This window comes from Hippocampus bargibanti, linkage group LG07, assembly GCF_051943395.1.
Source record: "Hippocampus bargibanti isolate YZ-2025 linkage group LG07, ASM5194339v1, whole genome shotgun sequence".
In the NCBI taxonomy this organism is placed as follows: Eukaryota; Metazoa; Chordata; class Actinopteri; order Syngnathiformes; family Syngnathidae; genus Hippocampus; species Hippocampus bargibanti.
The window spans coordinates 434,784-462,500 of NC_142740.1; the positions used below are offsets into that span (position 1 = coordinate 434,784).

Below are 27,717 nucleotides of genomic sequence, written 5' to 3' on the forward strand. Positions count from 1 at the left end.
ATCGAGTTTATTAATATGGGAAGATCAAAACGTATTTAATTTCCACATTTACCAATTTGTTTAAACGCATCGCCATTTAAAAAAAGAACGAGCTTGAAGCCGGGCGGTGCGTTTCCATCACCTGAAAAAATACGTAATTTACTATTCTAAAAGCCACACCCGACGCCCACGTTTGTAATATTTTATACTCTAAATAACATCCTTTGTTTTGTCTAAGATGTTATTTTAAAATAATATTCGTCACGTGGCTTTGCCACTCGTTTCATGCAAAGTCTCGCGACTTGGCGTAATTGGAATTGTTAGCACACTTTTCACAGTTGGCCATTGTTGAAAATAGTATTTACCCTATTGAAACAATTGATGTGCTTTCGAGTAGCCGAAACACATTTTACGTTAATAATCGAAGGGAATCGAAATTAATTGAGTACACCTGCCGGCGGCTGTTCGGTTTAAAGAAGCTGAAAGTTTGATGCTGTGATGTGCTTAGAAAGTACGCGTTCGTAACACTATAAAGGTAAGTTCCTTTGATGTTATTTATTTAAAACCTGCTTTGTCTACGCACTGGCGAAAAATAAAGGTTATCCACTTAAAAAGAATTACTTTTCGCAAATGTTGAAAACAAATTGAATTATATGAAGTCACGTTTGCTCCTCCATTTAGAAACAATAATGGCGACGAATAAGGACCCGGTGGGGACGGTCCAAGATGGAGAGCCCACCATTCAAGTCAACAACCGCCAAGTCACAGCCAAGTGTGGCCATGTTCCTTCTCCGGGCGTTTCCAAGGGTCAAGTCTACCAAGCCACCTCCACCTCCTCGGTTCCAGCTCCTCAGATGTCCTCCCCTTCCATCGTGGTCGTAACCAAAGTCTCCAAGCCTGGCGGGGCCGGTGCCAATGGGCCCAAAGCGGTTCCGAGCCAGCCCAACAGCACCATAAACCCGACCTCGGTCCAGGGTAGGACGGTGGTGATAACGCTTCCCAGGTCGACCGCAGGACCACAGGTGCCAATGGCCACTCGGACACAGTTGCCCGCTAATATACAAATTCCACCAGGTATTTCATTTTTCACCTCTTGATTGAAACTATTTATCTCTGTCGTAGAAACACGACAAGATTTCCCCCAAAAATACAGTCTTAACAAAATTCGGAGTCCGACAAAAATGGCGTCTTCCACCATCCGGTGATACCTCGGCTTACGAACACTTTAGCAAACGAACATTTCGCCTTACGAACGTTAAATTAGCGAAAATGTTATCTTGGCATACAAACGGTTTTTCGGGAAACACACGGAACGCCACAACGAGTGATGTGTCGTTCGCGAACGAGTCGGTTCTTGGAGCTCCTGAAATGGCAGCCAGCTTTTTGTTCCTCTATTGCCCGCCCCCAGTCTTCGGTTAAAGCTGCATGTGATTGGTCAAGATTCGTGGTAGAGGAGGGAGGGGACACGCACAGCAGTGAGCTGGGAAGGGGTTACAGAAACTGAAACACACACGAAAGGGAGATTGGATTGGATTTGCCTTTATTAGTCTCGCAGTGGAGAAATTTACATTTCACAGCAGCAAAGTGATGGAAGGAACGAAAGTAGAAAAACAAAACAGAGCTTGAAACAAAAAAAAAACAAGTGAAATGGTGAGAAAATGGATAGAAATTTGGACTCGTTTAAACTTTATTGATAGTTCGGAGGCAGAGTGTAGACTGCAAGGTTAAAATATCCCATCAACCAGGCTCCACAAATAACCCGCACAAGTCATCTGTACAATTTGAAGAGAACATACAAACAGACATGTGAATCAAACCTCTGAAGATGGAGGTCACTGATTCGCTGTGGCGACCCCTTGACGGGAAAAGAAGAAGATACGAGCAAGGGAAGCAGCTATTAATGAAGTTTCAAGTGTGTCTGCCTCGACAATTTCACAACTTCTAAGGTGTGCAGCTCCTTGACACACTTGATGCAAAAAGCTATCCATTCCATCAAGCCATCAATGACCATCACAAAGGTCAATAAAACCACTTTATTGTACAGTACAGTTTATTTATTTAATTATAATACCGTAGCACATTTATTATACATAAAACAAGGTATATTTTGTGTAGTTTTATGGCTTATTTAGTTGAAAAGTATGTTTTATGGGGACCTGGGAATTAATTATTCTCATTTTAATGGTTTCCTGTGGGAAATTAATGTTTGGAATACACACTTTTTGCCTTACACACACACTTTCAATTAAGTTTGCTAGCATAAACGGCTATGATGTTGATAATGAATTTGCAGGTATGGTGCTGATCCGCAGTGAGAGCGGTCAGCTGATGCTGATGTCCCAGCAGGCTTTGGCTCAAGCTCAACAGGCACTGAGAAGCGCCAACGGGCAAACGAGCGCCATTCCGTCCCGGCCGGTATGAGAACGTCTGGCGTTTGCGCATTGGCGCGCGCTCACGCTTGTCGCTGTTGTTTTGCACGATCAGGCGTCGTCCACGGCAAGTGCCGCAAGTCAAAGCAATGATAAGGTGACAGCGATGAAGATGGCGCCTCCTCACACGTCGCAGCCACCGCCGGCCCAAAAGGCGGCCATCGTCAAGGTAGGAGCATAGTTTGAAAAAAAAAAAAAAAATATATATATATATATATATATATATATATATATATATATATATATATATATATATATATATATATATATATATATACAAATGTTGGATAAAGGGCCAAATAATATGAAACAAACCAGAACCTACATTATTTGAGGAGATCAATATTAGAAACAAGTGCAAAAAAAGAAGAAAATCTTGGTTACAATTAACCACATACAGATGCATAAAATTATTGTTTTTAACGTGTGTGTGTGTGTGTATGTATATCCTAAAAATATATACAGTATATTATATCATGTAAAGTGACGTAGTGTAGTAATGCAAAACCAAGAAAAGGTTGAAGTGAGGTCTTGCAGAAAGAGATAAAAAAAGAGTTCAGGATGATAGTAAAGCATGTAGCGTGTACGTCTGTGTAAGCTCTCAGTCGTGGTCCATCGATGAAAAGGTTCCTTCAGCCGTCATCTATACTTTTTTTTGAAGGTGTCGGATGTTGCGCTTGTATGTATATATGTGTGTGTGTGTATATATACAGTAAAGTCTCGTTATATGGATATTCTCGGTTGTCGGAAAAAATATCGATATAACGGGACTATCGATGTATCCGATCCCGCGGCATTTACATTTTCTCCTTGCGTTCATAGAAATAGTATCGTTATAAGCAGTACTATCGATATAACCAGACTTTACTGTAATTAAAAATCTATATACACACAATGTTTTGACAAAATGACCCCAAAAAAGTCCGAAAATGTTCAAGTATAGATAAATTAAAATACAAATTCTCAAAAAATGGAGGTAGAAAATGTGTTAAAACCAATGTCAATTTGAAAAGTGAACATTTCAACCATGTTCTCTCGGTCATGACGTCCATCTCCGTCCGTCTTCCTTGAGGTGATGGGCGTGACTCCCAAGCCTGCCGCGGTCCAGAGCCGCAACCGATTGGCTGCTGAACGTGCTTTTCAGCCGGTCGCCGTGGAAACCAAGAAAGAGCCCACACCCGCATTTAGTCAGGCCAGTGACGCGTCCTCGTCTTGTGTCGTATCATTTCATGTATTCAACAATTTCAGATGTGAAGCACGCAGAATAGTCAAGTACAACTTGCTTGTCCATTGAAATACATATATCTGAACAATACAATCAGAATACTGCATTGAAATACGCTAGCTAGCTAGCTAGCTAGCTTTCTATGTATTTGACTTACTTCTGGGTTGAGTGAATGCTGACGCGTGTGGCTGCCGCTGCTCACCCACAGAAAAAAAAAATATCATGTGACTGTAAAGTGACCTTGAGAGTTTTGAAAGGTACTTATAAATGAAATGTATTCTTCTTCTTATTTTGTCCTTCTGGCCACCAGGAGACATTGGAGAGCGTGAAAAAATGCAAGAACTTCCTGGTGACGCTAATGAAGCTAGCCTCCAGCGACTCTACGTCTGCCAACATCGCCAACAACGTGCGAGGGCTGGTCAGGCGTCTGCTGGTGAGATTTCCGGTCTTGCCATTTGCTGGTTTTGACCGCTGGGAGAAAGAACGGCCGGCCACGTTGTTGTTGCAGGAAGGCAAAATGGAGGCGGAGGAGTTCACTGAGGCGCTTTATCAGGAGCTGAAGTCCACGCCGCAACCTTGCTTGGTTCCTTTCCTCAAGGTGACTGACATCATCACGCTAGATTTCAGCAATTCCGCTACATTTAGCATTCACTCTAATTTTAGTATAATAATAATAATATAGCTAGCCAGATAGCTTGCCAGCCACCTCGGTAGCTAGTAGATAACCAATAGATAGCAAATCGGAAATCCAATACATATTGATTGATATAGCGCTTTAACAACAGCAGAAGCTGTAACAAAGCGCTAACATGAACAGCTATCATAAGCAGTCACAAAGATAGTAGAAAGCACCAGGGACAAAAATATGAATCAACACCTTGATTTTTGTCAGCAGTGTGTCTGTCGTGAACAAACACTGATTTAGCACGTAGAATTGTTCCAAATGTTTGTTGCTGACTATTGTTGTTTTGCTAACATTTCAGCAAAAATAAATACAAATACAACAACTAGAATACTACTACTACTACCACTACAACAACTAATAATAATTACAAATAAATAAATAATAATAATAATACATTTGATTTATCAGCGCCTTTCAAAACTCTCAAGGTCACTTTACAGTCACAGGATAAGTTTGCCTGTGGGTGAGCAGTGGCAGCCACACGCGCCAGCCTTCACTCAACCCGGAATAACTCAAATAGATAGAAAACTAGCTAGCTAGCTTACAGACAGCTAATAGCTAGCTAGCTAGCTAGCTAGCTAACAGATTGCTAGTAGCTAGCTAGCCAGCTAGTCGCTAGCTAGCTAGATAGCTAATGAGCCACCTAGATAGCAAATGGATAGCAAATAAAGTGCTAGCTAGGTAGCGCCCTTCAAAACTCTCAGACACTTTACAGTCACTGGATTCTTTTGTGCGGGTGAGCAGCGGTAGCCATTCACGCCAGTGTTCACTCTACCCAGAAGTAACACAGCAGCATAGTGATGAAAGGAAACACAAACAACTAATAATAAATCATAAACACACATAAATCAACAGACAGACTAATAAACAAATGAATAAACTTTTTTTTATAAATAATTTTTATATATATATATATATATATATATATATATATATATATATATATATATATATATATATAATTATACTTAATAATTAATTATAAAGAACTTTTTTTATATATTTTTTTTTTTGACTTCATGATGGCGTCGCGAGAGTGTCTGCCTTTGCAGCAGCTCCTGCATTTTGTTTTTCTACTTCTTCCTTCCCTTTCCTCTTCCTTTCATCACTTTGCTGCTGCGAAATGTCCATTTGTCCACTGCGAGACGAATGAAGGTCCATCCAATCCAGTCGAAGAAATGAATGAGTTCCCCTTTTGTATTTACCGGCAGAAAAGTCTTCCCGCGGTGCGTCGCCTCACCGCAGACCCTCAGGTATTCATCCAGCAGGCCTGCTCGTCGTCGTCGTCGTCCTCGTCGTCGTCCTCGTCCTCGCGGTCCTCGTCCTGCCCCCCTGCTATGAAGAAGTCCACCGTGAAGCCAGCTCCAAGTCCGCTGGTTTGTGGCGTTTAGGTGAAAGCTTTCAAAGTTGCTATCAAAGACCGGCTAACCAACTGTTTTACAGTTAGCAGGCGCTAGCGTGTTGGCCCACTCCAAAACTTTCACCACTAATAACTTCAAAGCCACCTCCATCCAGATTGGAAGAAACTACACAGGTTGTCCCTTTTACTACGCCGGCCTTTTTCACCAAGTCCCTCATCGGTTATTTACTTATTTTTTCGCTCATGTATTTATTTATTTACCTATTTATTTGATTGATTGATTGATTGATCTTCTCATTTAGTTATCATTCCATTCATCCATTTAGCTGGTTAGTTAGCTAACTAACTAGTTTGATGGATAGCTAGGTAGTTAGGTAGCTAGTTAACCAGCTACTTGGCTAGTTATGGCTAGTTAGCTAGCTAGCTAATTCGTCTGTTGGTATTTATTCTTTCGCTCGTGTATTGATTTACTTGTTTATTGATTGATTGATATTCCCATTTATTTATCAATCAATTCATCCATTTAGTTAGTTAGATAACTAGCTACGAACGAGTTAGATGGCTAATTAGATAGGTGGTTAGGTAGGTAGTTAGCCAGCTACATAGCTAACTATAGCTATAGTGAGTTAACTGGCTGGTTAGTTAGTTGGTTATTTACTTATTTTTTTGCTCATTTATTTATTTACTTACTTATTTGTGTATTCATTTACTTCTTTGTTTAATGATTGATTTATCTGCTCATTTATTTATCAATCCATCCATTTAGTTAGCTAACTAGATACTGTAGTTGGATTGCTACTTAGCTAGCTAATTAGGTAGCTTGTCAGGTACTTAGCTAGGTATAGCTAGCTATGGTGAGTTAGCTGGATAGGTAGCGAGCTAGTTAGTTGTTTATTTCTTTATTCTTCCGCTAATTGATTTTTTTTGTATTGATTGAGTTGTTTCTTTTTCTTAGTGGGGCTCCCCACGACGCAACCTGTGGCTGGAGATCGTCCGTGCGCCGCCACGCTTGCTTTCAGGGACACGTCAGCCTCGTACAAGTAAGAGCATTCAGACGCATTTCGGGCCGTATATATATGTCTAAATAAGTGCTTTCTTCTCAAACGTGTTCAACTTCAAAGTTAAATACAACTGAACTCTTTTTGAACACCAAGTCATTTTCATAATAATAATAAGAAGAAGAATACATTTCATCTATAAGCGCCTTTCGAAACTCTCAAGGTCACTTTACAGTCACAGGAGAAGATTTTTCCGTGGGTGAGCAGCGGCAACCACATGCGCCGGCGTTCACTCAACCCGGAAGCTAGCTAGCTAGTTAATATCTAGACCGCTAGCTAGACAGATAGCGAATAGAAAGCTAGCTAGCTAATCAGCTAATTAGTCAGATAGCTAATAGATAGCCAGCTAGTTAGATAGCTAATAGACAACAAATAGCTTGTCCAATAGATCGAGCCAAAGTACCTCTGGTGGTCCTTGTACGACGCTTTGAGGAGGACTTATTAATTTTTGAATTGTGAGCCGTCCACGTTCCACCAGAGAAGATGACGATATCAACGACGTGGCGTCCATGGCGGGCGTCAACCTGCGTGAGGAGAACGCTCGGATCCTGACCAGCGCGGTGGGCTCGGTGGTGCGATCGTGCCAGGATCCGCTCTTCCTGTCTCCCGGCCCCCTGCTGGGCCGCATCCTGCGCACGGGGCGCCCCCTGGGGGTGACCCAAGCGGGCCCGGAGGCGGCGGCTCTGGTTTCTCATGCCACTCAGGAGTATCTCCGCGGCCTTCTGCAGAAACTCACCTTGATGGCGGAACACCGCAAGATGGCGCTGAAGGTGCAGTGGTACCTCGCATTACGAAGCCCTTACGAACTTTCCGGTTGACCAACGTTAAATTGATGAAAATTTTACCTTGGCATTCAAACTATTTTCCATGATACACACGGAGCGCCGCAATGAGTGATGTGTCGTTGGCAAACTAGCCCTTTTTCCTAACAAGAAAATGGCAGCCGACTTTTTTTTCTTCCTCTATTCCGCGCCCCCAGTCTTCCGTTAAAGCCACGTGATAGGTCAAGAACGAAGCAGTGAGGGGGGTGGGGGGGGGTTAAACATTAAAGAGACTGGCGGACGACAGAGAGTGAGAAAATAGATAGAAAACAGTGAAATTTGGACTGGTTTCAACTTTGATAGTTCCAAGGCAGGGTGTAGACTGCAAGATTAAAATATCCCATCAATAAGGCCCCACAAATAACCCGAACAAGCGATCTGTACACTTGATCCAAAACGCTAAACCGAACACAATTGATGAGGAACTAGCTAAAATTATGGCAGAGAAAGCACCGACAAGGGATCATTCCTCAACAAGTGTTTAATGCTGATGAAACCAGCCACTCCATTCCATCAAGCCATCAACGACCATCACAAAGGTCAATAAAACCACTTTATTATACAGTACAGTTTATTTCTTTAATTATAGCACATTTATTCTACGTAAAATAAGGTCTTTTTTGTGTAGTTTTAAGGCTTATTTAGTAGAAAATGATGTTTTATGGGGACCTGGGAATGGATTATTCTCATTTGAATGGTTTCCAATGGGAAATTAATGTTTGCAATACACACTTTTCGTCTTAAGCACACTTTCTGGGAACCAATTAAGTTGGTAAGCCAAGGTATGAATGACTGTACTCCGGTTGGGCTTCCTGGTTAATGTCGCCCCTGAGCCGCTTCGCTCGGCATGCGCAGGAAGACCCGTGGCACGCCAAAGTGAGTGACGTGCGCTCGCAGCTGCATTTCATGGAGGAGGTGGATACTTTGAGGAAGAAAAGGAAAGACCAAGAGGAGAGAGACAGGATGATGCGATTGGCCAGGGTTAGTCTCACGCCGCAGGCGACCACGACCGAACCTGTCTCGCTCAAAATCTGTCCCGCTTGTCTCACCCCCCCGCTAGAATCGCTCACACACCGAAGATCCGCTATTGCAGCAGCTGAAGCAGCGAGCCAAAGAGGTAGCTAGCTATTTGCTATCTGGCTAGCTAGCCAGCTATTTGCTAACTATTATCTGTTTAGCTGGCTATGTATTAGCTATCTATTTGGCTAGCCATCGAGCTGGCTAGCTATTAGCTATATATTAGCTAGCTTTCTATGTATTTGAGTTACTTCCAGGTTGAGTGAACACTGGCGTGTGTGGCTGCTCAACCTAGCTATCTGGCTATCTAGCTAGCTTCCTAGCTATCTATTTGCCATCTATTATCTGTCTAGCTGACTATGTATTAGCTATCTAGCTAGTTATAAGCAATCTATTTGGCTAGCTGGCTAGCTATTAGCTATGTATTAGCTAGCTTTCTATGTATTTGAGTTACTTCCGGGCTGAGTGAACGCTGGCACGTGTGGCTGCCGCTGCTCACCCACAGAAGAACTTATCCGGGGACGGTAAAGTGACCCTGAGAATTTTAAAAGGCGCTTAGAAATGAAATGTATCATTATTATTTGCCGTTTGTTTGATGTTTTTGCTGACTTTTGTCATCGTTTCCTTGTTGAGTTCCAACAAATGGAAGAAGCTCAACTGCAGAAGCGAGAAGCTAACCTCGCCGCTCTGGCGGCCATCGGCCCCAGAAAGAAAATATCTCTGAGCAACACGGAAGGCCCGGTACGTACTTGCGATGAGTAAGACCAAAAAGATTTGATTTTAATTTCATTTTTTGTCCATCAGGTGTCGCTAGCGCCCAGGCAGGCTGTCCATCGCGTTAGCCGCGTGATGCTTCGTGACCTGCTCGTGTGTATGGAGCAGGACAACTTCCTGCGACGCTCGCTCACTTTCTACAAAGCCATGCTCTAGAGGACTGCTCCGCTCTCCTTCCATTTCAAGCATCTCTAAATGATGCATTCATGCCCTGAGATACCAGTGGAATTTGTTGCCCAAAACATTTGTATCCCAAATCATCATTCCCAATTGAAAGGAATGCAATTGCCATCAATCCGTTTCAATTTCACTCTAACCCTCTGAATTTTTCATGTTAAAATGTACCTTACAAAGACCTTTATAAGAAATTTAAAATAGAATGTAAATAATTCACCAGTTTGTGCATTACAAGTTCATGTTTCAAGTCATTGTGCTGCTCCCTCTGCAATGCCACCTTGGTCCACCGGGAGGCGGTACAATGCATTCGTGCTGATCAGGGAGGGACGTTGGCCAAGGGTGGACTGTGAAAATCCTCAAATAACTGAGGCACATTACATCGGCAATTAAAAGAATGTCAAACATCAAGTATGTGGCGATCCTCGAGTTTTGTTTTTCACAGAGTAAATAATATATTATGTTGTATGTCGATGCTAGTTGTTAGCATTTCAATACTTTTTCCTCATTGTAAATTAGCATAGTTGTTTATTTTGTTGTTTTGTTTGCAAGGTGAACTTCTTTGTTAGACATCGAGCCAAAGCATGAACTTCATCTTTGTTTTTGTTTCTCTCACTCTGTTTCGTTAAAAAAAATGTACACAAGCATTTTGTGTCATGTTATAGCGGCAGACAAACGACACTAAACTGTTGCTTTGAGACAAAGACATAATGAATCGATCAAAATTTTCACTCTATGTCAACCAGCAACATAGTTGACAAACAAAAGAGCATCGAACTGGTCTGGCTTATTATTTATTTTATCTATGGGTTTTTTGTTCGTGTTTTTATTGTTATAAAACGTATTATTACTGAATTGGGAAAGTTCGAATTTATGAATCGTCAAAAGGCTGCAAGCCTCCCGGCCAATGGGGGCGCTATTCGTTCATACGGGCGCACCTTTCTGACGTCATTCTTCGTGCGAATTTTGTTTTGTTTTTAAACCGCACTCCCAAACATGCCATCCAGTAGCATGGAGAAGGAACATATCCCGACTTTAAGGGACGTGTGCTTGGAAGCCGTCCATTACCATTTCAGTTTAGAAAATGTGGGTCCAACGCAGATTCTCAGTAAGCGAAACTAACATTGTATTTTTGTTGTTCAGGGGCTCCTCGAAATTTGGCGAACATGTTAGCACAGGCTAAAGAAACGAATAAAAAGTTTTACCAGTACAGATAATTATGATTATTTTTTTTGTATCTTCTCCAACCTTTTTACTGCCTGATTATTATAATTTAAAAGTGACACTTTATGAAATTGTGAACGACGCGGTTATGATTTGTTGTTAAAGCGCTATATGGGGATGTGACAAAATGTTTCAATAATAATTCATACATTTTCTAATACCATATTAAAGTGCATTTAAGTAGCTTTCAAATGATGTATGGATTATTGTTCTCTGACAAATAATAAGGAAATAATGGAATTTTTCATTTTGGAAATATGAGTGGATTTTCTGCCTGTAATGACACAGTGAAACCAATGAAATGAAAATCTGTGACCGAGTTCTTCATTACAGTTTAAACGATCATAACTTTCTTAATTTTTGGCGGATCTTAACGGGTAAGGTACCATTGGTAAGCTTTTGAAATTCTAAACAAGAACAGAAAACACAAGAAAAGATTGAAAATATAAATGAGCAAATATCAACGATCGAATGCAGGCAGATTTTCGTCCGAAATCCAAAATGGCTCTCTGAATACTAGGAAAAAAAATTGCGAGCTCTAGAAATACATATGCTATTGCATCTTTTTGTTTGAAACTTGGCAGTTATGGAGATGAATATATATTCTACCACTTCTACGAGTTATAAAAATACACCTTACTCACCTTTATAAACTGTCGTGTTAGCAAAAAGCGTAAACTTCAATCCCATTTCCCCCCCCCGTTTCTCGTTGTCGTATTGGGAAAATTCAAGAACCAGCATGGAGGGAAACGTGTAATATGTCATCATAAACTGCTTAGCTTGGGAAATCCCATCAAAAACCACGATGTACTTCACAAAAATGCAATGATATACCTCTGCGAGTACAGAGTGCGCTCGCTTCACTGGACAGAAACAATGGCGGTGGAATAGAGCTCACTGTAGCGTACCTACGATAAAAAAATCAATATGTATTGTATTGATTCAGTCTCATTTGAAGATGATGCAATCCAATGAGTTTCTTGTCACGTTACACATTCAAAATATCCACGCAAGTACTTTAAATGTAGCATTTCTTTCTATCTATCTCCACAAATATTTTGAAGTGACAATCTCCGAAGCAGCTTGTGTTTTGTTTTTGTTTTGCACCAGATCTGCCAGCGGACCTGTTGAAAGATCTCCTTCCATACATGAACCCTTGTCAGCTGGATCAGCTTCAGCCCGATGTGGAGCTCAAAGGAGTCTCCACCTATCGTGCATGGATGAAGATGTACAAAGAGTTGGCGGGCAGGGAGCAGGTAGCTGTCCTCCGCCATTTTTTTGCGCTTCATTTGAGTCATGATTGGGGATTTATCTGAGCAACTCAAATGTCATTTTACACTTCACACTCACTAGCAAAAAAGTAAAGTGACTGTTATTGCGGTTGACATGGGACAATTTGCTTCAGACTTTAGCAAGCATCACGGCACTTGACACGCATGATTTTGCTTTTATGGGCCGAATGGAATGATGTGGGCGGGCCAGATTTGGCCCCCGGGCCTTGACTTGGACACCGGTGGAATAGTTTACGACGGGGCTGCTGCCAGCATTCATTTTAATAGTCGATCAATCTCATGTATTCCGCCATTTTTTTAACCGGCTACGGTACGTCTTTTTCTAGCAGAGGACTTTTTCCACTTCGCGAGACGTCAAAGAGGAAGTGATGCGACGGATGTTTGCCCAGGTCCTCCATCGTCCGTCCATGGAGTCGGACCTCTGGAGTGACATCCACTTGCCCACCTTCCTGTCCACGGCGGTCAAATACGTCAACCACGTGACGCTGAGCTCCGACATGGAAGCCGCCGTGAGCTTGGCGGCGGAGGAGCCTCTTCTCTCCACCTTGGAGAAGACGGTGGAGTCGCTGACGTTGGAGTGGACGGACGCTCAGCCGTCTCGGGATTTGGCCGAAGTTCTGAGCTTCTTGGTCCATCGCTTCTTGGACCACGGCGCGGTCAAGCACGTCAGGCTGAAGTCTGCCTTCTGCAACTTTGTCGGCTGGCTGTTCAAGCAACGCTGCCATCGGTATCAAGCCGCGGCGACGACGGCTCAGCGGCCCCGTCAGACTTCCATCAACTTCATGTATGCCCACGATGGCCACCAAGACGGCCCCCGCAGCAAACGATTCAGGTGGGATGAGACGGGGTGCCGAGTGTCGCATCGTTGTCTGGACTTTTGTCCAGGATGCAGGACGCCCTGCCCGGATTTAAAGATCCAAAGTCTCCATGTGAGCGATTGTCTCTTGGATCACTTGATGGAGATCATGGAGGTCCTGCCCACCTTTGACAGCCTTGCCACTCTCACGCTGCAAACGCCATGTGAGTCTCGCTTCCTCGCTTCAGCCTCCAAATCCATTGACCCTTTTCCGTCACTGCTTCGTCCATCTATCCAGTTATGTATTCATCTCTCTATCTAGCTATCGATCAAGCTAGCTACATAGCTAGCCACCTAGCTATCTATATTGCTGGTTATTTTGCTACCTAACTATATATCCAGCTACCTAGTTTATCTATCTTGGTACTAAACTATCTCTCTAGTTCCCTAGATATCTATCTATCTAGCTAACTAGCTACCTAGTTCATTTTTCTTGCTACCTAGCTATCTATATTGATACCTAGCAATCTATCTAGCTACGTAGCTATCAATCCAGCTACCTATCTATCTTGCTACCTAGCTATCTATCTTGCAACCTAGCTAACTTTCCACCTATCTATCTAGCTACCTCTCTATCTATCTTGCAACCTAGCTATCTAGCTAGCTACCTATCTAGCTATCTATCTAGCTATGTCGCTATCTACCTAGCTACCCTGCTATCTACCTAGCTACCCTGCTATCCATCTAGCTACCTTGATATCTATCTAGCTACCATTCTATCTACCTAGCTACGTCACTATCTAGCTATGTCGCTATCTACCTATCTTGTCTGTCGTCATCAAAACGGACTTTCCATCCGTCATCTGTGCGTAGCACTTTTGGTACGGCGGTTAAAAAAATTAGCTTTCATCCCTTTTGTGGTTATTGTGGTTTATATTTTCACCATCAGTTGATTTTGCCGCGATTGTTATTCTGGGTGAGTGATTGGATAAGAGAGAGAGGGGAAAAAAAGGTGTTTTTAGGTCTCATGGTGGATGTTAGGATTTTTTTTTATTTTTTACAGAGGATGATTCTTTTCTCACCTTGCGTTTGTTTAGACGGGGTGACCTTTCCCATGCGGGTGATGGCAAAATGCATGGCGAGCGCTCTGGCGTCTCTGTCGCGGCGCCCCCACCGTTCCCTCCGCCACTTGTCCATCCACACGTTGCCCTCGGGCGAACTGCTGGGCGTCCTGCTGGAAGCTTATCGCGAGCTGAAGGAGCTCCACGTCAGCATCCACGCGCAAGGCCCGCCTGGACAAGGCAAGATGGAGCTGCAAGGTAAACGGAGAACTGTGGGCGGTGCTCAAGAGGAACTCAAGGACGGTGATACCTTGGCTTACGAACTTTTCCCTTTACCAACGTTAAATTGATGAACATTTTACCTTGGCATACGGACGATTTTTCGGGATACACGCGCAGCGCCACAATGAGGATGCGTAACGATGCGATGTGATGCGTAACGAGCCCGTTCTCACATTATTCTCATTTTAATGGTTTCCTATGGGGAATTATTTTTTGGGATACACACTTTTCGCCTTACGCACTGTCTGGGAACCAATTAAGTTCATAAGCCAAGGTATCGCTGTAGAGTACGGAGATGCCGATGGTCCCTTAGGTCAAGTTCTGCTGGAGCGTCTGTCGGTCCAGCTGGGCCGCGACCGGCACGACGCCGACTTCCTGTTGAAGGTGTTGAGGGCGTGCCCGCATCTCCTCTGGCTTCAGGTTTCGTCCATGCGTTTGCCCAGCGGCCAATCTCAGAAGCTTCTCCTCAACACAATCGCAGGTGAGCGCTCAAATAAAGACGAAACATTTTTCTTCAAATGATACGACGCATTACGCTAGCTAGCGAATGGTTGTTTGCGTTCAGAATTTGTCAAATAACGCTTTGCTGTTTTGAGCTGAAAAAGGCTAACCCGATGCTACTTAGGTTAAGCCGAGTTGCCTGAATCAAAAGAAAATCAACAAAGGATTGTTCAATTTTGAATATGCGGCCGTTAGCTGAAAATGCTAACGCTTTGTTACCTTGCAGTGGTCTTTTAATTGAACTCATTCGCTGCCATCCCCGAATTTAATCGGGAATTGAAAAGCGTGACGTTCTTCAGGTTTTGGTTTGTCTTGCAGGGGGTGCCGATAAAGTGCTGGTCAGACCTCTCGCAATGTTTTTTCCCTTCCACGAGGGGGTAGAATTTGCATTTTCTCCATGTTAGCGCTTTGTTACAGCTTCAGCTGTTGTTAAAGTGCGACATAAATCAATATGTATGTATTGTACATTTTGGACAGCTGCCCCCATTTCAAGCTCAAATAACTCCGGACCCATATCACTTAGGAATTAACTCCTTTTTTTCTGATGAAACAAGAGAGTATAAGATTTCTTACACTGCATTGAATGTTTATGTGGGTCTAAATCTCAATATTTTGCGGGTCCTGCAATTTGAGTGACAATGACAAAAAACCCTGGCACTGGAGGGGACACCTTTTTGCACACTGTCTGCCAGTCAAGATAATTGATGGAGATCTTGTCACATCAAATGATTAATCAAGTCATTAATTAAATGCCGATGTGATTCATGAAGTAAACAATGAACCAATTAACTCACCATTAATTCTTGCAACCTAGCTAACTTTCCACCTATCTATCTAGCTACCTCTCTATCTATCTTGCAACCTAGCTATCTAGCTAGCTACCTATCTAGCTATCTATCTAGCTATGTCGCTATCTACCTAGCTACCCTGCTATCTACCTAGCTACCCTGCTATCCATCTAGCTACCTTGATATCTATCTAGCTACCATTCTATCTACCTAGCTACGTCACTATCTAGCTATGTCGCTATCTACTTATCTCGTCTGTCGTCATCAAAACGGACTTTCCATCCGTCATCTGTGCGTAGCACTTTTGGTACGGCGGTTAAAAAAATTAGCTTTCATCCCTTTTGTGGTTATTGTGGTTTATATTTTCACCATCAGTTGATTTTGCCGCGATTGTTATTCTGGGTGAGTGATTGGATAAGAGAGAGAGGGGGGAAAAAGGTGTTTTCAGGTCTCATGGTGGATGTTAGGATATTTTTTTTTTTACAGAGGATGATTCTTTTCTCACCTTGCGTTTGTTTAGACGGGGTGACCTTTCCCATGCGGGTGATGGCAAAATGCATGGCGAGCGCTCTGGCGTCTCTGTCGCGGCGCCCCCACCGTTCCCTCCGCCACTTGTCCATCCACACGTTGCCCTCGGGCGAACTGCTGGGCGTCCTGCTGGAAGCTTATCGCGAGCTGAAGGAGCTCCATGTCAGCATCCACGCGCAAGGCCCGCCTGGACAAGGCAAGATGGAGCTGCAAGGTAAACGGAGAACTGTGGGCGGTGCTCAAGAGGAACTCAAGGACGGTGATACCTTGGCTTACGAACTTTTCCCTTTACCAACGTTAAATTGATGAACATTTTACCTTGGCATACGGACGATTTTTCGGGATACACGCGCAGCGCCACAATGAGTGATGCGTAACGAGCCCGTTCTCACATTATTCTCATTTTAATGGTTTCCTATGGGGAATTATTTTTTGGGATACACACTTTTCGCCTTACGCACTCTGTCTGGGAACCAATTAAGTTCATAAGCCAAGGTATCGCTGTAGAGTACGGAGATGCCGATGGTCCCTTAGGTCAAGTTCTGCTGGAGCGTCTGTCGGTCCAGCTGGGCCACGACCGGCACGACGCAGACTTCCTGTTGAAGGTGTTGAGGGCGTGCCCGCATCTCCTCTGGCTTCAGGTTTCGTCCATGCGTTTGCCCAGCGGCCAATCTCAGAAGCTTCTCCTCAACACAATCGCAGGTGAGCGCTCAAATAAAGAAGAAACATTTTTCTTCAAATGATACGACGCAGTACGCTAGCTAGCGAATGGTTGTTTGCGTTCAGAATTTGTCAAATAACGCTTTACTGTTTTGAGCTGAAAAAGGCTAACACGATGCTACTTAGGTTAAGCCGAGTTGCCCGAATCAAAAGAAAATCAACAAAGGATTGTTCGATTTTGACTATGCGGCCGTTAGCTGAACATGCTAACGCTTTGTTACCTTGCAGTGGTCTTTTAATTGAACTCATTCGCTGCCATCCCCGAATTTAATCGGGAATTGAAAAGCGTGACGTTGAGCGCCAGTCCCGAATTTCTTCAGGTTTTGGTTTGTCTTGCAGGGGGTGCCGATAAAGTGCTGGTCAGACCTCTCGCAATGTTTTTTCCCTTCCACGAGGGGGTAGAATTTGCATTTTCTCCATGTTAGCGCTTTGTTACAGCTTCAGTTGTTGTTAAAGTGCGAGATAAATCAATATGTATGTATTGTGCATTTTGGACAGCTGCCCCCATTTCAAGCTCAAATAACTCCGGACCCATATCACTTAGGAATTAACTCCTTTTTTTCTGATGAAACAAGAGAGTATAAGATTTCTTACACTGCATTGAATGTTTATGTGGGTCTAAATCTCAATATTTTGCGGGTCCTGCAATTTGAGTGACAATGACAAAAAACCCTGGCACCGGAGGGGACACCTTTTTGCACACTGTCTGCCAGTCAAGATAATTGATGGAGATCTTGTCACATCAAATGATTAATCAAGTCATTAATTAAATGCCGATGTGATTCATGAAGTAAACAATGAACCAATTAACTCACCATTAATTACTTACCCAATTAATAAAAAAATCGCTTAATCAATTCTAATAATAATAATCCCTTTCATTTATAACTCTCAAGGTCACTTTACAGTCACAGGATCAGTTTTTCTGTGGGTGAGCAGCGGCAGCCACATGCGCCAGCTTTCACTCAACCCGGAAGTAACTCAAATAGATAGAAAGCTAGCTAGCTATCAGATAGATAATAGATAGCCAGCTCAACAGTTAGCTAACTAGCTAGATAGCTATTAGATCGCCAGCTACATAGCTAGCTGGCTAGCCAGATAGCTAATAGATAGCAAGTGGAGAGATGAATGAATCTTGGCAATGGTTTTTAGCGCACGCCTCCCACTCATTGGCGGACATGTTTGACGACGTTGTTTAGAATGGAACGTTCGGCTGACGCATCTCAGCTTCCGGGACCTCAACCTCTCCGATTGTTTGGAGGAGATGATGGAGCTGCTGAAGGTCTGCCAGCTGGAAGGTAAACGTTCATCTCCGTCATCCACCTCAATTCACTCCAACTCCTCACCTCTGCCATTTCAGAGCTCCACCTTGCCGACTGCCGCCTTCTGGAGGGCACCGCGGACAAGGCTGAGGGTTTGCGCCAACTGGTGGACGTTGTTAAGACTGCGCCGTCGCTGCGCAAGCTCACCTTGTCTCACAATCGCCTGGGTTAGCGTCACTGTCACCTCATTTCGCCGTGTCGCCACTTTCTCACTTGTGTGCGTGGGTGTCTGTGTGTATTTTGTGTGTGTGTCTGTGCAGCCAAACATGTCCACGTGCTAGCTCAGCTCTTCTCCGGACCCGCGCCCAGTTTACTCGAATACCTCCATGTCGGGTGAGTACTCAGCATCCGTGGCACCGAGAGTGGTTTGTTACGACCCCCGCCCACCTCAAAAAAAGAGACTTCATGCTCCTCGTTGCTACTTTCGACTTGTCCAATGAAACAGAAAACAGACAAAGCGTGCGTTCTTCAAACCAGCTACATAGCTTTTGCTAACGGAATGCTAACAGGCTGTATAATACCATACATATGGATTTATATAGCGCTTTAACAACAGCTGAAGATGTAACAAAGCTAACCACGTAGACAACTATCCTGTATAGGAAATAAAGCAGTCACAAAGATAGTAGAAACCTAATCGCTATACGGGCTAACGTTAGCATAAGTGCATAAACTTTGTTACCCCAGAAGACAAATATATTGGTTAACGAAAATTGTCGCGATAACGCATATAGACATGAATTAGAATTTCTTTTACATTTTGTTTATCCACTGCAAAGAAAAACTTTCATTATAAAGCTGTACTGATAAGACCAATATGAAATGCGATATTTTTATTAGTGATGTGATTGAAAATAAAATATTTCATCAAGTAAAAGTTTCATGACAAAGCACACACTAGTATTTTTATAATTGGAGGTGACGGTTGAAAGTTGGAACGGATTAATGGCCATCCCATTCATTACAATGGGGCGATGTGTTTTGAAAGCCTCCTCAACATTCTCTTTTTTAGGGCCAACTTCATCCAGCCAGCAGACTTACTGCTGTTTGCTCAGGCTTTGAGCTCGCAACCCCCGCCGCGCCAACTCACCCTTGACCTCACGACTAACCCGAAAGATCGCGACGCAGCGACGTGGGAGGCGGCGCTCGACAAGCTCCGCCCTTTTTGTCGTCTCCTGACCAACGATTGGAGCTCGAGGAACGCCATGGCCGACTACATCGGCGACATGTGAAGCGGCCCGGGGGCGCGTACGTTTTTCAAGCCGGACCTCTTTGCGCTCGCCATTTTGGTCATTTGAGGCGTGATTCGCTATCGTTGAAACGAGGCACGTAGAGAAAAACAAAATGGACGTCCCGATGGGTGCTGGTCGCCAGTGAAAATCTCAGCCTGCAAATGTGAAAACGGAAACCAGGTGGAAGAATTCTAGCTGGCTATCGATTGGCTATCTATTAGCTTTCTATTAGCTTTTTATTAGCGATCTATTTGTTATCTATTAGCTAACTGGACGACTAGCTAGCTATCTGGCTGCTTATCTATTAGTTATATAGCTAGTTGTGCTATCTATTAACCAGCTAGCTAACTTGATCTTGCGCGTCGTCTATCTATTAGTTACTAATAGATAGCAAGCTAGCTAGCTAGTTAGACAGCTAATAGATAGTAAATAGTTAGGTGGCCAGCAACTGTGACGTTTTTTTTTTTCCGAGACGAGGCGCAAGCTCAAGTTAGCTAGCTAACTAATAGGTAGTTAATACATAGCTAGCTAGCTAGTCAGACCGCTAATAGATCGCAAATAGATAGTAAATAGATAACTAGCTTTCTTTCAATTGACACTATTTTGCGAATAAAAAGAGACGAATGTCACTTCAGCTGTCTCACTCAAGGGTGTTCAAGTCATTTTATTTTGCCGCATTTTTATTGGTGTTTTAGATTTGACTAAAAATATCAGCCTGTGTGTTTTGGCTATTTTAGATGCTATAAAACGTTTTTCGGATGTCAGTTAGGAAACCAAAACATGGAAATAGAATAGAAAGCACCGATGATCCAGTAAATAGACACATCCACGGGCAAGGAAAATAGACACCTTTTTTTTCCCCAGGTGTTGGCCCAAAACAGCATGTTATGACACGTCTGTCCTCTAGAGGGCCGTATTGATTTTGCGGTCAGCCTTTTTGGCTGCCAGCAAAGGGAAAACCTGCACTCAAGTCTTCCTCTCTCATCTTTGGCGCTTGCTGCGTCTTGCAATCTGCCACCATCTCCACTCATCTTCTTGTTGCTCGTTTTTTTCAACCGCATGACGCTTTCAGCTTTTTTCCTTTCTAATCTCCGCATCCTTACCGTGCCTACTTACAGTTAAAAACAAAACAAAACAATATTTTCAGCGTTGTGTAACGAAGCGTATAGACTGAGAAAAATGACCTATTGGCACCCATTGTGCAGTTTTTGACGTTTATACCGTCACTAGCCACAAGATGGCGCTTCAACGCCTTGCACCTAAAGGAACAAACCAGAGGATTTGTTGTGACAGCCAGTTTGAATAAAATGACAGATAATACAGTAAAGTCTCGTTATATCGATATCGGATATATCGATAGTCCCGGTTATATCGATACTACTTCTATGCACGCACAGAGAAAATTACATGCAAACAGGGTCGGATATATCGACAGTCCCGGTTATATCGATATTTTTTCAGACTCCCTTGAATATCGATATAATGAGACTTTACTGTAATAATAATAATAATAATAATAATAATAATAATAATACGTTTCAGTTATAAGCGCTTTTCAAAACTCTCAAGGTCACTTTACAGTCACAATATAAGTTTTTTTCTGTGGGTGAGCAGCGGAAGCCACACGCGCCAGCGTTCACTCAACCCGGAATAAGTCAAATAGATTGAAAGCTAGCCAGCTAGCTAATAGATAACCAGCCAGATAGCTTGCGAATAGATAGATAGCCAGCTAGCTAGATAGATAGCTAATAGACAGCAAATAGATAGCAAATCAATAGCTATCTGGGTAGCCGGCTAGATAGCTCGAAAGCTAGCATACGTATGATGTCATGAGAATCATTCAAGTACAAGTAACATCCGATTTACGACCACCAATTTGTGAAATACGAAACAAAAATAAATCAAAAGGCCGGATGGAAGCGCTCTCACTTGTCATGGAGTCTTTCTTCCTGAATAAGGATTCCAGTCTGAGTGTCGTACCGAAAAGAGCCACACTGCCCGCTTCCTCTCGCAGTTGTCACGGTAACTAACATCTCAGCACAAAGCCCAAACACTTATCCCCCCCTTCCAAAAAAAAAAAAAAAAAAAAAAAAACACCTCAATGTAGTCACATCCCTGCCTAAGCTCCAACAAATAGCCACACCCTTGCTCCAGGAACTAACCCCATCCCTGGCCAATGAAGAAACGGCGATGGGTTGGGATATGAGCACATCTATGGGTAACTAGTTCATACTTCCTTTGGCCAGTAAATAGCCCCGTCCTTAGACATGTGGTTGTACAGCCACGTAGCAGAAAGTGTGACATTTCTAGGCAAATGTTTGAAGATGGGAAATCTTTTCATTTGACACGTGAGTGACAACCATTAGATATGCTTTTATTGTGGCGGGAAGAGGCAGGAACATAAATGATTGATGTTATGGAAAGGAAGAAGGGATTAAAAAAAAGCTCGTGGAAAAGTTTGGACTTCACAGAGCTGCCAAGACTGACTGCCATCCAGTCCTCAATCTGTCACCAAAGAAGAAAAAGAAGAAGAAGTCGGCTTCTCTTCCATCTTTGTTGTTCTTTTTCATCTTTTGCCGCCAAAAAATGCGGCTTTGCTTAGCACTTGGAAAAGGCCTGGAAAAGTGGAGCAGCACATTTCAGCCTTGCAGCGCTGGCGCCGTAATGCAAACGACGCACCCGTTGCATTGAAACACCATTGAAACACACACACATATATATATATACACACACAGTGATGTTATGGAAAGGAAGAAGGGAACTTAATTGGTTCCCAGACAGAATGTGTAAGGCGAAAAGTGTGTATCCCAAAAAATACTTTCCCATAGAAAACCATTCAAATGAGAATAATCTGTTCCCAGGTCCCCATAAAACATCATTTTCAACTAAATAAGCCTTAAAACTACACAAAATATAACTTATTTGATGTATAATAAATGTGCTAAGGTATTACAATGAAAGAAATAAACTGTACTGTATAATGAAGTGGTTTTATTGACCATTGTGATGGCCGTTGATGGCTTGATGGAATGGAGTGGCCGGTTTCATCAGCATGAAACACTTGATGAGGAACGTAGCCTTCTTTTTTCACCATCTTGAGGAATGATCCCTTGTAGGTGCTTTCTCTGCCATCATTTTACCTTGTTCTTCATCAATTGTGGTCTGTTTAGGTGGGTTGATCGCTTTTTGCATCAAGTGTACAGATGGATTGTGTGGGTTGTTTGTGGAGCCTGATTGATGGGATATTTTAACCTTGCAGTCTACGCTCTCTCTATCAAGGTTGAAACCAGTCCAAACGTCACTGTTTTGGTCCATTTTCTCACTCTCTCTCTGTCGTCCGCCAGTCTCTTTAATGTCTGCTGCATTCTTGACCAATCACGTGGCTTTAACCGGAGACTGAGGGTGGGGAATAGAGGACCAAAACAAGTCGGCGGCCATTTTCTTGTTAGAACGGGCTCGTTCGCACATGACACATCACTCATTGTGGCAGCTCCGTGCGGATCCTGAAAAATAGTTTGTATGCCAAGGTTAAATTTTCATAAACGTAACGTTCGTAAACCGAAAAGTTCGTTTGCCAAGAGCTTCGGAAACCGAGGGTTCACTGTATTTTGAACAATAGTACGTCAAACGTCAACCAATGACAGCTCGGTCCAGAAAGAAGCAGCAGTTTTTAGTGATCCGGTATTTAGACAGGATCCCAACCCACAGGAAGTGAATATCCACACTTCTGTGAGTCAGTAAATAGACCCATCCCAGTGAGCTGGTAAATTGACCAAGCAAAGCAACAGAAGTGTTAAAAAAAAAAAGGTTTGCCAGCATCCGCTCAGCGTTGCCAAGTCGTAGCGTTTAAAATAAACGTGCCGGTGACGTGATTGGTTGCCAACACCTTCCTCGCCCGTGTGTGAGCAGCAAGAAACAGATGGTGACTCACTGCAGCTACAAAAAAAAAAAAAAAAAAAAAAGAGAACTTCTAGGAAAATGTTCCGCTTTCATGTTAAATGTAAGTGAAGCACTGCTAGTATTAACGTAGCATCAAAAATCAAGCGCTCGCGTGGGTGGGAAAACGACACAACAATCAATGTTAATCCTCTTTTTTATGCATCTGATGCTAATATGCTAACAGACGCGTGTATTTCCAAAAAAGTACCTTTGCCGTCAATCATACTCCATCCTGTCATGCTAAATGCTAGCTGCCGTCCCGCGGCGAAAGCAAGCCTAAGGATTATTTTCTTCTTTGTGTTGATGCTTGCAATTCGCTGTCATCTTGTCTCCCTCGTCTTCGTCGGCGACAACAAGCCCGCCTCGCGTGGCGTGCAAAATGCACGCGTTGTCAAAAAAATGTGACACATCCTTTGCGGAAGGACAAAAGAAGAAGTTTCAGTGTCTGTTTTACCCCAACAGGCAAATTCAGCTCCATTTGAACTGGCACAAGGATGAGACTATTTACTGGCCAAGCTTGTGTTGGTGTAACTCCGTCATAACAACGTGTCTAATTACTGGCCCAAGGTTCAGTCTTATCCTTGTTTCACTTTTGCTACAATTAAAAAAAAATGTGTGGGTATCAAACACCAAGTCTCCACTATGTGGAAAAACGTATATGTGTGTGCGCGCCTGAAACACCAAGTTCCCACCATGTAGTCAAAACATGTTCGTGTGTGTGTATCCCACACCAAGTTCCCACATTATTATTAGTATCATTATTATTATCATTATTGTGCTTGGTCACAAAAAATGCGGCTTTGCTTAGCACTTGGAAAAGGCCTGGAAAAGTGGAGCAGCACATTTCAGCCTTGCAGCGCTGGCGCCGTAATGCAAACGACGCACCCGTTGCATTGAAACACCATTGAAACATACATACACACACACACACATATATATATACACACACAGTGATGTTATGGAAAGGAAGAAGGGAACTTAATTGGTTCCCAGACAGAATGTGTAAGGCGAAAAGTGTGTATCCCAAAAAATACTTTCCCATAGAAAACCATTCAAATGAGAATAATCTGTTCCCAGGTCCCCATAAAACATCATTTTCAACTAAATAAGCCTTAAAACTACACAAAATATAACTTATTTGATGTATAATAAATGTGCTAAGGTATTACAATGAAAGAAATAAACTGTACTGTATAATGAAGTGGTTTTATTGACCATTGTGATGGCCGTTGATGGCTTGATGGAATGGAGTGGCCGGTTTCATCAGCATGAAACACTTGATGAGGAACGTAGGCTTCTTTTTTCACCATCTTGAGGAATGATCCCTTGTAGGTGCTTTCTCTGCCATCATTTTACCTTGTTCTTCATCAATTGTGGTCTGTTTAGGTGGGTTGATCGCTTTTTGCATCAAGTGTACAGATGGATTGTGTGGGTTGTTTGTGGAGCCTGATTGATGGGATATTTTAACCTTGCAGTCTACGCTCTCTCTATCAAGGTTGAAACCAGTCCAAACGTCACTGTTTTGGTCCATTTTCTCACTCTCTCTCTGTCGTCCGCCAGTCTCTTTAATGTCTGCTGCATTCTTGACCAATCACGTGGCTTTAACCGGAGACTGAGGGTGGGGAATAGAGGACCAAAACAAGTCGGCGGCCATTTTCTTGTTAGAACGGGCTCGTTCGCACATGACACATCACTCATTGTGGCAGCTCCGTGCGGATCCTGAAAAATAGTTTGTATGCCAAGGTTAAATTTTCATAAACGTAACGTTCGTAAACCGAAAAGTTCGTTTGCCAAGAGCTTCGGAAACCGAGGGTTCACTGTATTTTGAACAATAGTACGTCAAACGTCAACCAATGACAGCTCGGTCCAGAAAGAAGCAGCAGTTTTTAGTGATCCGGTATTTAGACAGGATCCCAACCCACAGGAAGTGAATATCCACACTTCTGTGAGTCAGTAAATAGACCCATCCCAGTGAGCTGGTAAATTGACCAAGCAAAGCAACAGAAGTGTTAAAAAAAAAAAGGTTTGCCAGCATCCGCTCAGCGTTGCCAAGTCGTAGCGTTTAAAATAAACGTGCCGGTGACGTGATTGGTTGCCAACACCTTCCTCGCCCGTGTGTGAGCAGCAAGAAACAGATGGTGACTCACTGCAGCTACAAAAAAAAAAAAAAAAAAAAAAGAGAACTTCTAGGAAAATGTTCCGCTTTCATGTTAAATGTAAGTGAAGCACTGCTAGTATTAACGTAGCATCAAAAATCAAGCGCTCGCGTGGGTGGGAAAACGACACAACAATCAATGTTAATCCTCTTTTTTATGCATCTGATGCTAATATGCTAACAGACGCGTGTATTTCCAAAAAAGTACCTTTGCCGTCAATCATACTCCATCCTGTCATGCTAAATGCTAGCTGCCGTCCCGCGGCGAAAGCAAGCCTAAGGATTATTTTCTTCTTTGTGTTGATGCTTGCAATTCGCTGTCATCTTGTCTCCCTCGTCTTCGTCGGCGACAACAAGCCCGCCTCGCGTGGCGTGCAAAATGCACGCGTTGTCAAAAAAATGTGACACATCCTTTGCGGAAGGACAAAAGAAGAAGTTTCAGTGTCTGTTTTACCCCAACAGGCAAATTCAGCTCCATTTGAACTGGCACAAGGATGAGACTATTTACTGGCCAAGCTTGTGTTGGTGTAACTCCGTCATAACAACGTGTCTAATTACTGGCCCAAGGTTCAGTCTTATCCTTGTTTCACTTTTGCTACAATTAAAAAAAAATGTGTGGGTATCAAACACCAAGTCTCCACTATGTGGAAAAACGTATATGTGTGTGCGCGCCTGAAACACCAAGTTCCCACCATGTAGTCAAAACATGTTCGTGTGTGTGTATCCCACACCAAGTTCCCACATTATTATTAGTATCATTATTATTATCATTATTGTGCTTGGTCACTTTCCCCTGTAAATATAGACATTTTACTTTTATTTTGAAAATATTTGAAATCAATGTATAAGTCTGGAGAAAATCCTTTCTCTGCATCACTTTGCTAATTATGCTAGCTTGAACTTTGACCCCATTGGCAATACATTAAAAAACACAAAAAAACATACGCTGCTTCACTTTTTGAATTTTGTGTAAATAAAAAAATGTAAATGGAGAGAGAGAGAGAGAGAGAGAGAGAGAGAGAGAGAGAGAGAGAGAGAGAGAGAGAGAGAGAGAGAGAGAGAGAGAGAGAGAGAGAGAGAGAGAGAGCGAGAGAGAGCTAAGCATTGAAAGTGTGCATCCGGGGGCGGTCTATGTTCTGGAAGGATAAGTGGTGATGACGAGCGCTTTAGCGAGACTTCCTTTGACGTGAAAAACCTTTGGGCGGACGCTGCGATCCTTTCATTTATTTTATTTTATTTTATTTTGAAGCCAACTTCTTGACTTCACTTCTCACTCTGACATTTTTTTAGGGACGCTGCCCGCATCAGCAACTATTTTGTGCACCAATTGACCTCATTTAATGTTGGTAGATTTGAACATTGAAAAGGGTTTTTTTAATGATTTAAAAAGATGTTTCTTTTAAATCTAAACAATTTTTTTTTAATGGCACAAAATGTTTTTTTTAAATAATTTTAGCAAGCAAGTATTAGATAACATTGTTTATTTTTGCAATAATGTTAATAATTTTTGTAAATATTTAATTTTATATAATCTATTCAGTTGAAGTAACATTTTAAATCACTTTTAATCTCATCTGCAGTAATATAAAACCTTGAATGTAAAAATACAATGAAATCAAAGCGATTGAGTTTATGAAAGAATTTTTAAAAATTAAAAAAAGTGAAGACATTATTTCAATGGATGTAAATTTACACTAAAATTTGAGTGTCGGCGCTGTTGAAAAATGGCAGTTTGATGAGGAGAAAAAGCTGGAAACATGCAAAAACATTTTAATGTGTCATCCAAAGAACATGTACAAGGGCTTCCATCGTTCTCCAACAACCACAGAACAAAAACATAAAATAAAAAACAAAGAGTATTTTTTTACAGTTCACAATGAGAAGCCAACTATCCCCAAAAAAAAGCAACAAATGAAAAGAAAGCTTCGCTTCGGCATCACTTGCTTGGCTAGCTTGTGCGCTACTCAGACGACGGCTCCCCCTGGTGGCCGCTGGAGGCATATTACTAATAATAATTCTTTCTTGTTTTGACGTCAAAAGATGTAATCAATCAAACTGGAGCTGCACACCAAAATGGACAATTAGTATTATTATTGTGTTGTTGACCTTTTACCCCATCTGTCCGTCCAGTCGTTGTTTTTTTTTTTTTCTTTGTGGGGACTGCCAACCCATTTGCATCACATACGGGGTGGGCCATTTTTGAAGAAAAATGGACACAAAAACAAGAAAAATGGCATCATATACACTAGAAACATTGATTTCCCATTTGTTGTTTGGATTTGATGTTTTAAATGTTTAAAATTGGATAACTGTTGAATGGACGGCTGGTTTTAAATAATTCATCGGCGAAATGTT

General features: G+C 42.5%; 3 protein-coding genes and 1 long non-coding RNA gene across 4 annotated transcripts in view; 2 read left to right on the forward strand and 2 right to left on the reverse strand.

Moving 5' to 3' along the window:
• Positions 1-146: 146 nt before the first annotated feature.
• On the forward strand, positions 147-9,970 carry LOC148895022 (transcription initiation factor TFIID subunit 4-like). Its single transcript, XM_089001466.1, has 14 exons — positions 147-1,053; positions 2,273-2,394; positions 2,464-2,577; positions 3,481-3,600; positions 3,944-4,066; positions 4,142-4,231; positions 5,530-5,694; positions 5,762-5,852; positions 6,634-6,718; positions 7,215-7,506; positions 8,413-8,538; positions 8,618-8,674; positions 9,208-9,315; positions 9,379-9,970. The coding sequence occupies exons 1-14, from the start codon at positions 633-635 to the stop codon at positions 9,502-9,504; spliced, it is 2,040 nt and encodes a 679-aa protein (XP_088857592.1). The 5' UTR covers positions 147-632; the 3' UTR covers positions 9,505-9,970.
• A 488-nt stretch (positions 9,971-10,458) lies between these two features.
• lrrc41 (leucine rich repeat containing 41) lies at positions 10,459-20,665 on the forward strand. The gene is made up of 11 exons (XM_089000991.1): positions 10,459-10,630; positions 11,857-12,002; positions 12,365-13,058; positions 13,932-14,153; positions 14,491-14,688; positions 15,987-16,208; positions 16,529-16,696; positions 17,914-18,012; positions 18,075-18,203; positions 18,297-18,369; positions 19,049-20,665. The coding sequence occupies exons 1-11, from the start codon at positions 10,519-10,521 to the stop codon at positions 19,266-19,268; spliced, it is 2,283 nt and encodes a 760-aa protein (XP_088857117.1). The 5' UTR covers positions 10,459-10,518; the 3' UTR covers positions 19,269-20,665.
• Positions 20,666-21,621: 956 nt separating this feature from the next.
• Positions 21,622-23,940, reverse strand: LOC148895024 (uncharacterized). Its single transcript, XR_016115565.1, has 2 exons — positions 23,416-23,940; positions 21,622-22,771 (listed from the first exon to the last, which is right to left on the reverse strand). It is a non-coding gene; the product is annotated as an uncharacterized LOC148895024 (long non-coding RNA).
• Positions 23,941-27,112: 3,172 nt separating this feature from the next.
• The window catches only part of LOC148895025 (cadherin-2-like), a 37,380-nt gene continuing 36,775 nt past the window's right edge, over positions 27,113-27,717 (reverse strand). The window contains exon 16 of the mRNA XM_089000696.1: positions 27,113-27,717. This exon is cut by the window's right edge and continues 1,589 nt beyond it. The gene's annotated coding sequence lies outside the window, so the exon portion shown is untranslated.

Coding starts and splice junctions, on each gene's coding strand:
- LOC148895022 (XM_089001466.1), top strand. CDS start 633: ATGAAGTCACGTTTGCTCCTCCATTTAGAAACAATAATGGCGACGAAT. Junction 2,395..2,463: donor GCGCCATTCCGTCCCGGCCG/GTATGAGAACGT, acceptor TTGCACGATCAG/GCGTCGTCCACGGCAAGTGC. Junction 3,601..3,943: donor CCACACCCGCATTTAGTCAG/GCCAGTGACGCG, acceptor TCTGGCCACCAG/GAGACATTGGAGAGCGTGAA.
- lrrc41 (XM_089000991.1), top strand. CDS start 10,519: ATGCCATCCAGTAGCATGGAGAAGGAACATATCCCGACTTTAAGGGAC. Junction 12,003..12,364: donor AGTTGGCGGGCAGGGAGCAG/GTAGCTGTCCTC, acceptor GTCTTTTTCTAG/CAGAGGACTTTTTCCACTTC. Junction 14,154..14,490: donor AGGCAAGATGGAGCTGCAAG/GTAAACGGAGAA, acceptor ATGGTCCCTTAG/GTCAAGTTCTGCTGGAGCGT.